The sequence below is a fragment of the Hydra viridissima genome, unplaced genomic scaffold, assembly GCF_058129835.1.
Source record: "Hydra viridissima isolate aposymbiotic clone 2 unplaced genomic scaffold, HvirCarnegie_v1 scaffold_15, whole genome shotgun sequence".
NCBI lineage: Eukaryota > Metazoa > Cnidaria > Hydrozoa > Anthoathecata > Hydridae > Hydra > Hydra viridissima.
In genome coordinates this window covers 944,665-959,241 of record NW_028324314.1, presented here as the reverse complement: position 1 = coordinate 959,241, position 14,577 = coordinate 944,665, and the positions used below count along the sequence as shown (strand labels likewise).

The 14,577-nt window shown below is 27.0% G+C and overlaps 1 protein-coding gene across 3 annotated transcripts; it reads left to right on the top strand.

Moving 5' to 3' along the window:
* The first annotated feature begins 500 nt into the window (after positions 1-500).
* On the top strand, positions 501-12,866 carry LOC145193031 (serine/threonine-protein kinase/endoribonuclease IRE1-like). Of its 3 annotated transcripts, none has more exons than XM_090073035.1 (25): positions 501-690; positions 808-897; positions 4,238-4,343; positions 4,548-4,584; positions 4,729-4,804; positions 5,380-5,452; positions 5,969-6,100; positions 6,208-6,309; positions 6,490-6,549; positions 6,866-7,052; positions 7,448-7,529; positions 7,615-7,941; positions 8,566-8,713; positions 8,892-8,982; positions 9,335-9,407; positions 9,499-9,555; positions 9,724-9,783; positions 9,940-10,039; positions 10,401-10,591; positions 10,684-10,828; positions 11,002-11,059; positions 11,234-11,303; positions 11,385-11,508; positions 11,638-11,705; positions 11,989-12,866. In XM_090073035.1, exons 2-25 carry the CDS (start codon positions 823-825, stop codon positions 12,154-12,156), a joined length of 2,610 nt encoding a protein of 869 aa, XP_089929161.1. In that variant the 5' UTR covers positions 501-690; positions 808-822; the 3' UTR covers positions 12,157-12,866. The 3 variants fall into 3 exon arrangements, with proteins under 3 accessions (XP_089929161.1, XP_089929162.1, XP_089929164.1); XM_090073036.1 differs by lacking the exon at positions 501-690 and having other exon boundaries at positions 768-897; positions 11,989-12,174; positions 12,288-12,368; XM_090073038.1 differs by lacking the exons at positions 501-690; positions 5,380-5,452.
* The last annotated feature ends 1,711 nt before the right edge of the window (positions 12,867-14,577 follow it).

Sequence of the window (14,577 nt, the reverse complement as noted above, 5' to 3'; positions counted from 1 at the left end):
GTAATTCTAAGAAATCAGTTTATGATATTGAAATTAAATATTATGTATAAGACTTATTAGATTAAGAAAATGTGTAAATCAAGCAAACTTTTAAAATTTTTGTTGAAGCAAATTTTTTCATTGAACTTATAAAATTATAGCCAGTTTTCTTTCTTTTTTTCATCTGTATGGCGTTAAAAAATTTGTTGTTGAAAGAAACAGATAGTCCAGTCTGACACACAAGCGATTTGTTATACTCTGTTTATAGATAGCAGTAATTTAAGTTAATAAAAGTTTTCAAAAGTTTCAAGGCCGAGAAAAATAGTCGAAACCACTTTTTTTCGACGCAGTCAAGGGTTTTAATGGACCAGTAGGAAGCAACTAAGTCCCGCAGCTTCGCAAATAATGTTCGTATTTATGACGTGGAAAAAGTATTCACAAACTGTGTTTCAAAATTAACAATAATTTTTTCAAATAAATTTTTGTTTAAAAAAGATCAAGCAATCTGGATTTATATTTTTAGGACAATATAATTTCTATGCAGTAGGAAACTAGAAAAAAATTATTTTTTTCCCATAACTAACTGGTTATGTTGAGTTCTCTTGCAAGTGAAATAGCTGGATATACCCAAGAATACCACCAGCTGTGTATTGCTGCCGTTTTTGTCAGTTCTTAAAAAGAAAAATTTAAACTCTGCTCTTTAATTATATGGTAATGTCAGTATTAGTTTTTAATATCAAATGTTGAGCAAAGAGAAATAAGGTTGTAAAATAATTTGCATTAAAGCTTTTTACTTTTGTTAAATAAATTAGTTCTATTTCTTTTCAGCAATAAATAAGAGAAATGTCTGCTACTTTTTTTCTTGTTATCATTGGGCTTGCAATGTCAAATGAATCACCAGAAAAGAACAGTCAAAATGTATTTTTTTTTTTTTTCTTTAAGTTATAAATGTATATATATATATATATATATATATATATATATATATATATATATATATATATATATATATATATATATATATATATATATATATATATATATATATATAAACATACACACACACACACACACACACACACACTACTGTCCATAATTATTCAAACGACATACAGATTTTTAAAAAAAGTGCTTAAATTTCTTTTACATGAATGTGGATAGTTTAAGTAAAAAATGCTGAAAAAAGTTCTAAATTTAGCAATATATACTTTCATATTGTCTCAAGTGGTTTTTCACGGTTTCTCTATCTAAATATACTCTTTAAATAAACCATGATAACTTCTGCAGTTTTCAAGATCAATGCTCATGCTAAGAATTTAGATGCTAAGAAACAGGCATTTAGCTATTGCTTTGTATTACATTTTTAAAGGTTAAGATATTGTTTTGCCAGTGAAGTTTTATAATAATTGTAATTTTTTTATTTTTATTAAAGTTGATATTTTTGAATAAAAAATGGCAAGAAAACCTAAATTATCAGTAGAAATATGATTCGCAAAAATTACATTATGACAATATTTAGACAAATATTTAATGTGAGAAATTGCAAAAAAATTTAAAGTTTCAACTTTAATGGTATAAAATATTATAAAAAAGAAGAAAGAAACTGCAAGTGCGGTCAGTCAGAACTTATCAGGATATTAGCAAATTACCTATGCTACAGATGAACTGCTACTACTAGTAAAAGAAATAAACTATTAACTGCCACAGAAATTACAAATTGTAGGAAAAGTTCCTGAGAAGAGCCAATATTTGTGACAACAGTGAAGAAGAAATTGATTGAAGCAGGACACAGTGGTAGAATAGCTACAAGGAAACCATTTCTTTAGTCCTTAAATAAGAGAAGAAGACTAGAGAAATGGTTTCCTTTTGGCAAAACAATATGAAAAATTTGCTGTTGATGACTGGAAATGTGTTTTTTGAATAAATACTCTTCTCTTTGAAGAGTATTTATTCAAAGAAAAGTTAGTAAATGGGTGAAAAACATGGTGGAGATAGTGTCATGGTGTGGGGTTGTTTTGGTGGCAATAATACTAGTGATATTGTTAAAATAGATGGAGTAATTGTAAAAGAAATGTATTTAGGCATTTTAAAAAATTATGCGATTCCTTTCAGAAGTTGGGTTATTGGAAATTTATTCATTTGTTCAAAAAAATATTGACCCTAAGCATTTCACAAAACATTGTAGGAATCATGTAAGCAAATTAGAAAACGATAATACAATTAAAATAATTTGGCCTCTTTTAAAAGTCTATTTTATGCCACTCACTTTTAAGTTTTTCCCATATATCTTTGAAAAAGATGTTATTCCCACTCACTTTCAAGTTTTTCTTTGAAAAAGATATGTGGGAAAAACTTTAAAGTGAGTGATATAAAATAGACTTTCGAAATTGAAAAGTTTGTTATGCTTAATGCTACAAAGATATAAAGTGGTTATTGCCACTAAAGGTAACTACATAGATGAGAGCAATTTACAAGTTAAATTTTTATTATAAATTGGTCAAGTTTTAAATTTTAAAATATAAAGTTGGGTATACAACGATAACCAGGTTAACTGATGAATGATAGAAGCTGTGTATTTAATGGTGTTTAGTTTTTATTTGCATCAAATAAAAACAATTGTATATACAAATTACCTTAGAATTATTTTATGCATGCATAAAATAATTTTGAAATAATTAGTATATATAATTGTTTTTCTCTAATCCAATTTTTCATTTGTTTCGTTTTTCTTGTTGCTTATTTTTTTCTTCTTCCTTTTTTTTTATTATTTAGTTTAAGCTTTTGGTTTAAATTTAACCTAAACTCCAAAATTAAATTTTTAATCCGAAATTAAAATTTTAATTTATAATTTAAATTTATAACTTGAGTTTTTATTTTAACTTTATGATTTAACTTTTAAATTGAATTCAAATTGAAATTTACAATTTAAATTTATACTTTTACTTTATAACTTTTCTTTCAAAAATTTGCCAAATTGTCATCGTTATAATGCACATTGTATCTGGACCATGTCTTTATCAAAAGTAACTAATGAAAATAACTTAAACAAATATAGCAGTAGTGGTGTCTAACCAGCTGTATTTTCTCTTCAATCTACTTGGATAATCTCTGTTTTAGAGATGTAATTATTTTTTTCTTGGTTAAAACATTACAGATTTTTAAATGCACATAAATTTTCTTGCTATATCTCATTGACTGATGTTATCTAAAGTTAAAATTTGCAATCAATAAAAGGTGTAATACTATGACAAATCATTGTAAAAAAAAAAAAAAAAAATTTAAAAAAATGAAATTTTATGACATTTTCCCCTTTTTTTCAATTACATTTGTCTCTAAAGTGGTTTATATAAAATGTTTAGGATCAGGATTGGTTTTTTCATTTTTAAGATTTGCTGACCTCTAGATCACAGTTTTGGAGATAATTTTATATGATAAAAGAAAGAACCAAGACTCATTCTATAAATTGTCGGAACAATCTTGAAAGTAGAAATCACTTAAAATAACTTTTTTTTTGTAAGACTTTGCGCTCTTAAATATTCTAAAGGATATCTTTAATTCATTGGATTTATTATACTTTGTGTATATATTATGGAATGTGGCTTAGTATTTAGCATAATTCTAGCATAACTTTATCTTATCTAATAAATACCAATTTAGCATAATATACAATAACTATGTTTGTTTAGATATGAATTACTATGCTGAATTTATTAATTATGCTGAATATTGTAAACTAAGTTTTAGTTTTAGAGGTATTTTTTGCAAAAATTAAATTACTCTATCAAAAATTACTTAAATCAATCAATCGAAAATTTTTTCTGATTTTCTAATTGTCTTTCTCCATTACTTTTCAACAAAAGTTTGTCAATTTATGTCACAATAATATCGGGTTACAAAAAAATCATGATCCTTGTATGTTTGTGTGTGTATGTATGTATGTAATGTATGTATGTATGTATGTATGTATGTATGTATGTATGTATGTATGTATGTATGTATGTATGTATGTATGTATGTATGTATGTATGTATGTAATGTATGTATGTATGTATGTATGTATGTATGTATGTATGTATGTATGTATGTATGTATGTATGTATGTATGTATGTATGTATGTATGTATGTATAGAAAGAGATATACATACTTTTTTTTAGCAAACAAATTATATTTTCTTATTTACCAGTGTAAGTTGCTTGAAAAAGTTAACAACCAAATAGTGTTGAAGTATATGTTTTTTTAGTTTTTTTCTTTCTTAGAATCATCTCGTAATGCCTGAAAAGCTTTTATTTGTATCCACCCTTAATGGCAGTTTGTTTGCAATTAACAAGTATGGTGGTGAAATAAAATGGGTAATTAAAGAAAGTATGAAAAGCTTCTACTTTTTTTTTATTTCTCTTATAGTCAGCTGTAAATAAGAGTATGACATTCGATTATCTACTAAAAATCGAAAATTTTTACTTGAGAATTTAAAGTTTGTTTATTTTCATGTTTGTCTTCCACTTTCAACTGTTCTCAAATCTTATAAAAAATATTTTTTATACTTTGTATTTAAATTATTTTTACCAGATCCAGTTCTTACTGCACCACTTGGAGCTCATCCAGGGTAAGTTACTAGGCTTGTTGTGCTCATCCTGTCTTCATGCATAATATCTGTCTTTGTTTAGGTTTATAAAAGTTATATTCTTAGAGTTTATCAAAATTTTTCTGTAAATACTAATTGTGCCATGATTTTTAATTTCTAATTTAGACCAACTTTTTTGCCAAATCCTCATGATGGTACATTATATGCATACCTAGGAAGCCATGTACAAGACAGTTTGAGAGTAAATAACTCTTTTTATCTGAATGAAAATTTTGTTAAATTCAGAAAATATATTTTTCTGAATTTAAGAAAAGTTATTAAGATAAAGCTTTTGTTCTCAGTCTGAATATTCTTTGATAATAAAAAAAAAAAAAAAAAAATGGAGAGAGTTTTTTTTTTTCATGGTAAAATCTCTTCACATTGGTCACATTTCCCTGAAAATAGTCTTTTGTTTGAACTTAAATAGTCTTTCAATTTCTATAGCTGTTTCATTTTTAAAATAAATTTTAATGTAAATATGTTTTTTACTGAAATTATTTCAGAGTTGCTGCTCAAGTTTATTTATTTTGCTGCTCAAGTCTATTTTGCTGCCCAAGTCAATATATTTTGCTTCCTTAATCTTTCTTTTAATCTACCTATTCTATTCTATTTTGTATTTAAAAAACAATTTGTTGTTGAATTTAGCATTACAGAGCTTTCCGTCCAGAAAGTTTTGACTTTTTATTTAAAGCAAATATTATGACTGACCTAATTGATGTGATATATTAAGCAACACTTTGATGCCAACTTTCTTAGTCATAAATGTAACATTTTTAGAAACTTCCGTTTACCATTCCAGAGTTAGTACATGCCTCACCATGTCGTAGTTCTGAAGGAGTGTTATATGTTGGTATGTTCACCACTTTCATTTCATTTTAATTCTGATATTTACTTTAGAGGGAAAAAGTTCCAACTTAATTATTACATTTAGAAATATGGAATAATTTACCAAAAATAAAAACAAAAAAACAAGCAAACTAAAGCATCAATATTTCAAATCCAATTAAAATAATTTCTATTAACTGAAATAATTTTATTTACCGAACATTTTTGTTAAAAAAAATATTATGCATGTTAAATTTTATTCATCTCCTGCATATTCATAGACCTGTTGTCAAAAATGTTCTCTACATAAACCCTCCATGCTATCCCTTAAAATAGATGTAATTTGTATTTACCTCAATAGCAAACTAAGTTCAATGAAAGTTTCTAACAGTTTTCATATCAGATTTCAACATTCAGCTATAATTAAAATTGTTTTTAAATAATTATATAATATATAAAAAATGTAAGTTGTTAAGAAGTTTTTTTCTAATGGAATTCAAAATTAGAAGAAGAGCATCGTTACAAATTATATGTTTTTCAGGACAAAAGCAAGATGTGTGGCATGCTATTGATCCAATGACAGGTGTCAAGCATCATCGTCTCACAATGGATGGAGTTGATCACATGTGCCCACCAATTGAAAAGCATTCTTTATTTTATATTGGCCGCACAGGTATTTCCTTAATATCTGGTAAAATTTATCAAGTTTTTTTTTTGATTTTTAGTTGATTATAATGATAAAATTAGACAGTTTATTTTTTTGCAAGAATTATTTTTTAGAATATGTTGTTTCAATGTTTGAAGTACATTCTGGAAAAAAGAAATGGAATGTTACATTTTATGAGTATTCTGCAAAAGAATTGGAAGAAAATAGCATTCCAGGTAAACAAATCTTTTTCTAACATACGTATGGTGTATGTAGAAAAATTGTTCTTAATAATCAGGTTTCAGTAATCAATCGCTTATATCGTTTATAATTCTACAACAAAAATTTTTTATTCAGATGAAAGTAATATGAAATACTGTGATGTGCATGTTAAAAATTGTCATGTCAAAATTTAGATCAAGTTCATTTTATATCAAGTTCAAGTGGAAGAATGGTGACTATGGACCAGCTTACTGGTGATTTCTTGTGCTTTGCAAATTTTAATCAGATTTTAAGAATTTTTATAAAAAAGTCATTTTGTTTAGTTTCTGTTTGTTAAAAACTCTTTTAAAGGTGCAACCACCTGTTCAGAGTTTTTAAGTATGCTAAGATGTAAATCAATAGATTAAGTACATATTTTTTAGCTTTCAAACCAACAGTTGTTTAAAACATTTTTAAACAATTTCAAAGACTGTAAAAAAGTTGTCTTGGATTTTTTGAAAAATTTTTTATCTTTTTGAAACACTCTATTAGTACTTAGGTGAATTATCATGGGATTGTATTATTACTTAGGTGAAATATCTTGGGAGGCAGAAGTTGGAACACCAATTGCTGCTATTTATCAATGGCACCCTGAAGGTCTCCAAAAAGTTCCCTTTACGTATGTGGCAGAAGAAACTTTAAACATGATTGTCTCATCTGCTACAAGTGGAGAGAACGGAAGCCGTTTCCTTGGGAAAGGAAATGAGTTTGTTTTAAAGTAAGTTTTTTTAATTTTTTTTTGGAAAGTTGTAAGTCAATGAAGTTGTTATTAGCAACAAGGGCTTTCTCTTCTTTTTTATGTTTCCATGATCGCAATATCATCTCACAATGCTTTTCTTTCTCAAATCATGGACATGGAAAAAATGGATAATTTATTATTATTTTATAAAATTAATTATATAAAATTAATTATTATTATTACTAGTATTATTGTTATTACTAATATTGTTAATGTTATTCTTATTGTTGTTATTATCATTACTGTTATCATCATTACTATTATTATTACCATTACTATTATTATTATTATTACTTTTTTTTTTCCCTTCTATTTATTCATTTTAATTTATAGTAATTAAAAGTTTTAAAAGTACAAACAAAACAATTTTTCAGACCTACTTTGTATATTGGAAAACACAGCGGTGGTTTGTATGCTATACCAGCATTGGTTGATGAGACTTCGGTTGTCATAGATGTAAGTTCATTTGTTGAAACTATGCAATCAATTAAAATATTGTAAAGTATAATAAAAAGTCAAATATATTTGTAATTCTGCCTAGCCAAAAATGTTAATGATAGCTGGTCCCAAAAAGCATGGAGATAACAATAAAAAACAGCAAAGCTCAATTCCTATTCTGATGGGGTATCATACTGTCCCAAAAATTTCCATGTCTACACTTTCTCCAAACAGTCTCTTGACTTACCAAGATAAGTCAGTTCCTAAGAAGTTAACTGATGAGGAGATAGATGCCAGGTTTAGTCCTAAACATCAACAAAAAGAAATTTTAAAGATTTTAGAAGATGCAAAAAGTTATCAAAATATGATCTACATGTTGTTAGCTTCTGTTGGAATACCACTATTTATTACACTCCTAATTTATTTTGAAGTAAGTGCTATTAAATAATATAAGCAAAAGTTTTTGTTATTATTATTATGTTATCATCATCATCATCATCATCATCATCATCATCATCATCATCATCATCATCATCATCATCATCATCATCATCATCATCATCATCATCATCATCATCATTATCATCATCATCATCATCATCATCATCATTTTCATTATTATTGTTGTTATTATTATTATTGTTTTTATTATCATTATTACTGTTGTTATTATTGTTATTGTTATCATTATTACTATTATTATTATTATTATTATTATTATTATTATTATTATTATTATTATTATTATTATTATTATTATTATTATTATTATTATTATTATTATTATTATTATTATTATTATTGTTGTTGTTGTTACTATTATTGTTTTTGTTGTTGTTGTTATTTCTTTTTTTTTTCTTTGGCATTTATTAAATACTTAGTTTTAGAATACTTTGCTTTAAAAATCAAAAAAAAAAAAGTGATTTTCTATCAAATACTAAAAAATTTTAGTAAATATAACTTATTAGATTGAGATATATTAATAGCATTATCTATCTTAATATTTTTTTCCTAATTTTTACTTTTATTTTTTACTTTGTTGTTACATTTTAAGCGATGCTTAACAAACAGTTCCCTGCAGCAGTTGCAGTCGCCTTCTCCTTCCACTACAAAAAGCTCTCAGAATTCTTTTAGCTCCAACAATTCAAATTCTTCAACAAGTTCTTTAACAGGTGGCTCAGTTGATCACCTATATCCTATAGGTATGTCTGTAATAATTTTATATATAGTTTGTATATATATATATATATATATATATATCTTTTTTTCTTATATTTATGCTTACTATTTTATCATCTTTTAAGTTTTATACAATTTTAAATAAAGTTTACATGTTTTAAAAATGATTTAACTTTAGTTGTTTTTTTTTTTAACTTATAGAAGATGATGAAGGTTATGTTCACATTGGAAAAATTCAATTCAATCCAAAAATGCTCCTTGGAAGAGGTTGTGAAGGAACTGTTGTCTACAGGTTTCATTCTTTTAAATTTTCATTGATTTCTGCTAAAGAAAAAATTGTGTTGTTTGTTTAAAAAGAAAAATTATTTGTTTTATTAAAAAAAAAAATATGTTTTTGAAATTCCTCAAACTTAACTAATGAATTGCATTATGGTAAATTCAGCAGGATTTTTTTTACAGCCAATCAAAGTTGCATTGATCAGAAGATTTATTGCCCTCTTATATTATTAAACTTTGAATATATTATGTTATTATTGCTAATATACTTTTATCATTATTAAGTTTCTTCTTTCTTTTTTTTCTATACTTGTTACATGTCTTTTAACAATTGTCTTTTAAAATAATTTATTACTTAAATTCTATAGAGGAAAATTTGATGAGCGGGATGTTGCTGTCAAAAGAATTCTACCAGAATGCTTTAATTTTGCCGATCGTGAGGTATTTTAAATTCTTGGTGATATCTTATGCAAATCATCTTCATCTTTTTAAAAAATGCATTTTATTTTTTCTGTTTTCATTTTTTTTCCAGGTAGAACTTTTGCGAGAGTCAGATGAGCATCCCAATGTGATCAGATATTATTGCAGGGTAAGATAGCTGTGTTTGGCCAATACATGTACTGATGAATATAGTAATTTTAATGTTAATAAAAAGCAGAACTAGTCAATTTTTTAGAAAATGAGAATTCATAATTTAACATTGTAAATGTCAGCATGTTATGATTTTATTTAATTTTTGTTGTTGTTGTTGTAAAAGGAAGAAGACAAGCAGTTCCAGTACATAGCTCTAGAACTGTGTCAAGCAACATTGCAGGAGGTGCTCTTCTTTGATTCATATCTTGATGATATAGTAGTTATAGAAGTCTCTAGACCATTTTTTAATATGAGCAATTGCAATAAATATAACTTGGTAGTTTAGTAATAACAGCTCTCGATGAAGCTAATTAACCAATAATGTTATTTTCTTAATTAGTATGTGCATGTATCAACATTTGAAAAGAAAGGTTTGTCAGCATCAGATGTCTTATTTCAAGCTCTATCTGGAATAGCTCACTTACATTCATTGAATATAGGTGAATTTTTTGTGTGCAGTATTTTCTTGGCTTAAACTTTTTTTGTTGCATTAAACTTTTGCTCTAAGTAAATAGTTAATGAACCAAAGATTTTTTAGAAACGATGTCATGTTACATTTAATCAATACAAATTTTAACAAGTTTTTTTTATTTAATCATTTTTTAGAGAATCTTCTAAGAAAATAGTTCTAAGAATCTCCTCATTTTATGAAACAATTCTAAATTCCATTTTTTTCTATCTGTTATGTTAATTGTTATAAAAAACTTATCAAAAAATTGGTAAAAAATAATTTTTTTTTCCAAAAAAAAAAAGGAAATAACTCAACATGATTAAATGAGCAATTTTTATAAAACATTTTAGTGCATCGAGACATCAAGCCTCATAATGTCTTGATATCTTATCCAAATGCTTATGGTGTAATAAAAGCTATGATTTCTGATTTTGGCTTATGTAAAAAGCTGGCATTGGGGCGTCACTCTTTTTCATCACGATCAGGGATCGGTACTGAAGGATGGATTGCACCAGAAGTACTGAGCAAAGAAGCAAATATTGTTAGTCTTTTTTTATCTGACTTTTTAAGAACTTAAAGGTTTTACTGTAATTTGCAATGAGTTAGCTTATTTGAAACATTTGCTTGCACTAGACCCGAGCTTGTGACATCTTTTCATATGGTTGTGTCTTCTATTATGTGCTCTCTGGTGGCCTTCACCCATTTGGGGATAACTTCCGTAGGCAGTCAAATATAATATCAGGACAGTATTCGTTGGAAAATCTGGGTTACTTAGAAAGTAAGGAGTTTTTTTTGAGCTCTTGATGAATGTTTTTAAAATAAAAACTTTATAATTAAAAGGGTCAAGTCTTAATGTAAATTCTACAAAACTCAATCTGTTTAACATATAGCTTCTCATCCATCTTGAAATTGTTAGAAAAGTATTTAATCTTTTGGGTTGATGAATTTTAGATGAATTTGAAGCAAAAGATTTGTTAAAGCAAATGTTGCAAGTTGAACCCTCTCGAAGGTTTGATGGTTTTAATGTACAACACATCTGTGTTTTGTCTCAAAATAATTTACTCTGACCAATTTTTGGTTACTTTTCACTTTTTTTTCAATCTTCTTTTAATGTTTTTAATTAGTAAATAAATGTATGTTATACTTTAAAAAATTTATAAAATATGAAAATTCTTCTTTTTAGGCCAACAGCAAATTGTATCTTGAAACATCCTTTTTTCTGGACCAAAGCAAAACAACTTGCATTTCTGCAGGTAAATCTGTGCATTTATTTTTAACATCACAGAGAAAAGTTCAACATTCTATATGCACAGCTTGAATCTCTTGAACTTTAGGATGTGAGTGATCGTATTGAAAAAGAACCTGAAAATTCAGAAATCTTAAAATTCCTCCAAGAAGGATCGATTGCTGTAGTGAGAGGCGATTGGAAGATGCATATTGGAGAAGCGCTTCAAGAAGGTCTTTTTTTTTTTTTTCTTAAACGTAAAAATTTAGGTGAAAATTCAGAGTAAAAGTTTTTATATTTTTTTTTAATTCCAGTTGCAAATTTTTAATTTCAATTGATTAAAGAAAAAAATCTTTTTTCAGATTTGCGCAAGTTTCGCACTTACCAAGGTACACAAGTTCGTGATTTGTTGAGAGCCATGAGGAACAAGGTAAGCATAACAAACTTATTTTTTAAACAATTATTAACTTTTAGCCCCAACCAACGGTTTGAACAGTAATCTCATGAAGTAAATGCCTAAAGTGTATTCAAGATATACTCAATACATTTTAGATGCGTTTTTAGCCCTTGGGGAAATTTAAAATAGGTATCTTCAGTTTCAGGCATCAGAGGACAATTAAATCGATGATTTAAATCTTATGTTTTACATCTTCTTTGTTCTGTTTTCAACAAAAGAAAATATTTTTCATCTGTGATTTTCTTTGAATCTCTAGAAGCACCATTATAGAGAGTTGCCAGAGAAGCTTCGTGAATCTTTGGGATCAATTCCTAACGAGTTTGTAACTTACTTTACGACACGATTTCCACGACTAATCATACACGTATATAACAACATTAAACCAAATTGTGAAAATGAACCTCCTTTCAATGTATATTATTGATTGGCTGATTCGATTAAGGTATGATGCTATTAAGAGGCAGTTGCGCTAGAAAGAGGCAATTGCGCTGAAGAGACAAATTGCGTCATTAGGATGAAAATGGAAATAAAACAATTGAGATTTGTTCTTTACAGAACTTACTCAGACGGGGGTCGTTGACTAATATTCCTGGAAGATCATTTCCAAAATCCTAAGATGATTTCTCTCGTATCAACTGCGAAGATGGGGCAAATGTCTTGCTGTAGCAAGAAAGGCAATAGATCGAATTCCGATCGAATATTTTAATTCCGATCACTTTGTTTATTTGGCTTCATGACGTAATGTTTTAACATTTGAATGTTAATTTTGTTTCAGCGATGATGCGGCTTATCATTGCGCATCCTCTCATTTATTGCTGCTTTTTTTTTTTTTTTTACTGGTATCTTTGATATTTTTTGGTTAATTGAGAGTTGGTTTTACTGCTTTCGTTGCATTTAAAGGATTTTACAACTGTTGAGATTTCGCTAGGTCTCTCTAAAATTATTTATTTCTGCGGAATTTTTTTTTGTAAATTTCTTGTAAATAATTCATTGGTTTTAATGATCGTTTAATTTATTCTTGGAATTTTTTTTGCCCTTTTTACAAAATTTTTTTAAAACGTATTTTACATAGTTTGCAATATTAGTTTGTTAATTTTGAATTTAAAATGTGTTGATTATTTACGTATTTCGTTTTATGTTTTATTTATTGTTTACGGACGCTCGCGCTATTGTTTTAATTAAAAAAATCTAATTTCAGTTGGTGTAACATAATCTTAACAGCTAAAACTAGTACCCAGTACCATTAGAAACTAGTATATCAATGTACTCGTCGAAAATCAACTCCTTTGCTCAACAACAGTAAATCAAACAACTTTAAATGAGAACACAATCATCCTCGTGTTCAAACTGTATATATGTCATTGATCATAATGCACTCTCGTGTCAAAACCACGTTTTCCTCCCCTGTAGAATTCAAAAAAAAGTGACTCTTACTAAAAACCCTTCTCTGTCAAAAAAAAAAGCGACAAATATCGGTGATGTAATTGGACTAAAACTTTAACACCAGAACTGATTCAATCTTTAAAAGTGCTTAAATGTTCAAGAACTTTAACCATATTCATTAAGCTAATACATTATAAAATTTTGAATTTTATTAGAATTTTATTCGAATAAAAAAAGAAGACAAAAAAAGAATAAAAAGTTTACCTAGAAATAAAATAATTTGGATTTTTAAAATCGCGCAAAACTGAAAACTCTTAACCATAAAAGGAGAAAAAAATAAAACACATTCAATTACATGACATTAATTTTTCCCCTCTTCCTCAACACCAGATTAGGGAGAACATGTGTAGAGTGCAGAAAATTTACCAAGATTGACCACTCTCAAAGCTCACTGTTATATTAGATGTAATAATAGTGAAAATTAACCAATGAATAACTAATACCTAACAAAAGTGATCGAAACAAAATGAAAAACTCAACCATAAAAGGAAAAATTTTAAATCCAAATGAAAAGTAAAAATCTAAGGTATTAAACTTTTACATAAATTAACTTCACCAAATTTAACATCAAACGAAATTTATCTTTAAAAAGTATATCACGTACTTAACAGAAATTGATTTCTTCGGTGCCAGTGATAACCTCATACAATTAGAAGTTTAAACATACGGTTATCACCATATATTCAAACTTTTATTAGCACTCATGTCATTACAGCCACTCTCTAAAAGAATAACCTTCCCTCCAACTTTAAGGCCTTACAGTAAATATCCCCCTTAGCATCAACACAATGACTTAAAATCTTAGCTTTATTCCTAGCTTTTAATCTTAGCTTTATTCTTAGCTTTATTCTTAGCTTTATTCTTAGCTTTATTCTTAGCTTTATTCTTAGCTTTATTCTTAGCTTTATTCTTAGCTTTATTCTTAGCTTTATTCTTAGCTTTATTCTTAGCTTTATTCTTAGCTATTTTCTTAGCTTTATTCTTAGCTTTATTCTTAGCTTTATTCTTAGCTTTAGTTAAAGTTTTACTAAAAATCTTTGCTTTAGTTTACCGTAGTAAAAAAAAACTGAGAATCAAAAAACAAGAATAATGAAACCTAATTAAATCTCTCTTTCAAGAAATACACGTCCACTTTCTTTCCCTGATAGGGTAACTTTATCCTCCCCCTCGTGGCTCGTGGATCAGCATTTTCTTACCTTCAAATAAAAGGAAATAAATTTTTTTCTTGACTTAAAATAAAAGGAAAGAACATTTACTAAAATGATTCAAACACAAAATTTTAACTTTTTTATGTTCACCACGAAGTAAAAAAAGAATAAATTAAAAACCAAGAAATTAAAGTATAACAAAATAAAAACAAAGAGTCAACTTATAGAACTCAATTTATTCAAAACACTTCGTT

Coding starts and splice junctions, on each gene's coding strand:
- LOC145193031 (XM_090073035.1), top strand. CDS start 823: ATGTCTGCTACTTTTTTTCTTGTTATCATTGGGCTTGCAATGTCAAAT. Junction 7,942..8,565: donor CACTCCTAATTTATTTTGAA/GTAAGTGCTATT, acceptor TTACATTTTAAG/CGATGCTTAACAAACAGTTC. Junction 8,983..9,334: donor GAAGGAACTGTTGTCTACAG/GTTTCATTCTTT, acceptor TAAATTCTATAG/AGGAAAATTTGATGAGCGGG.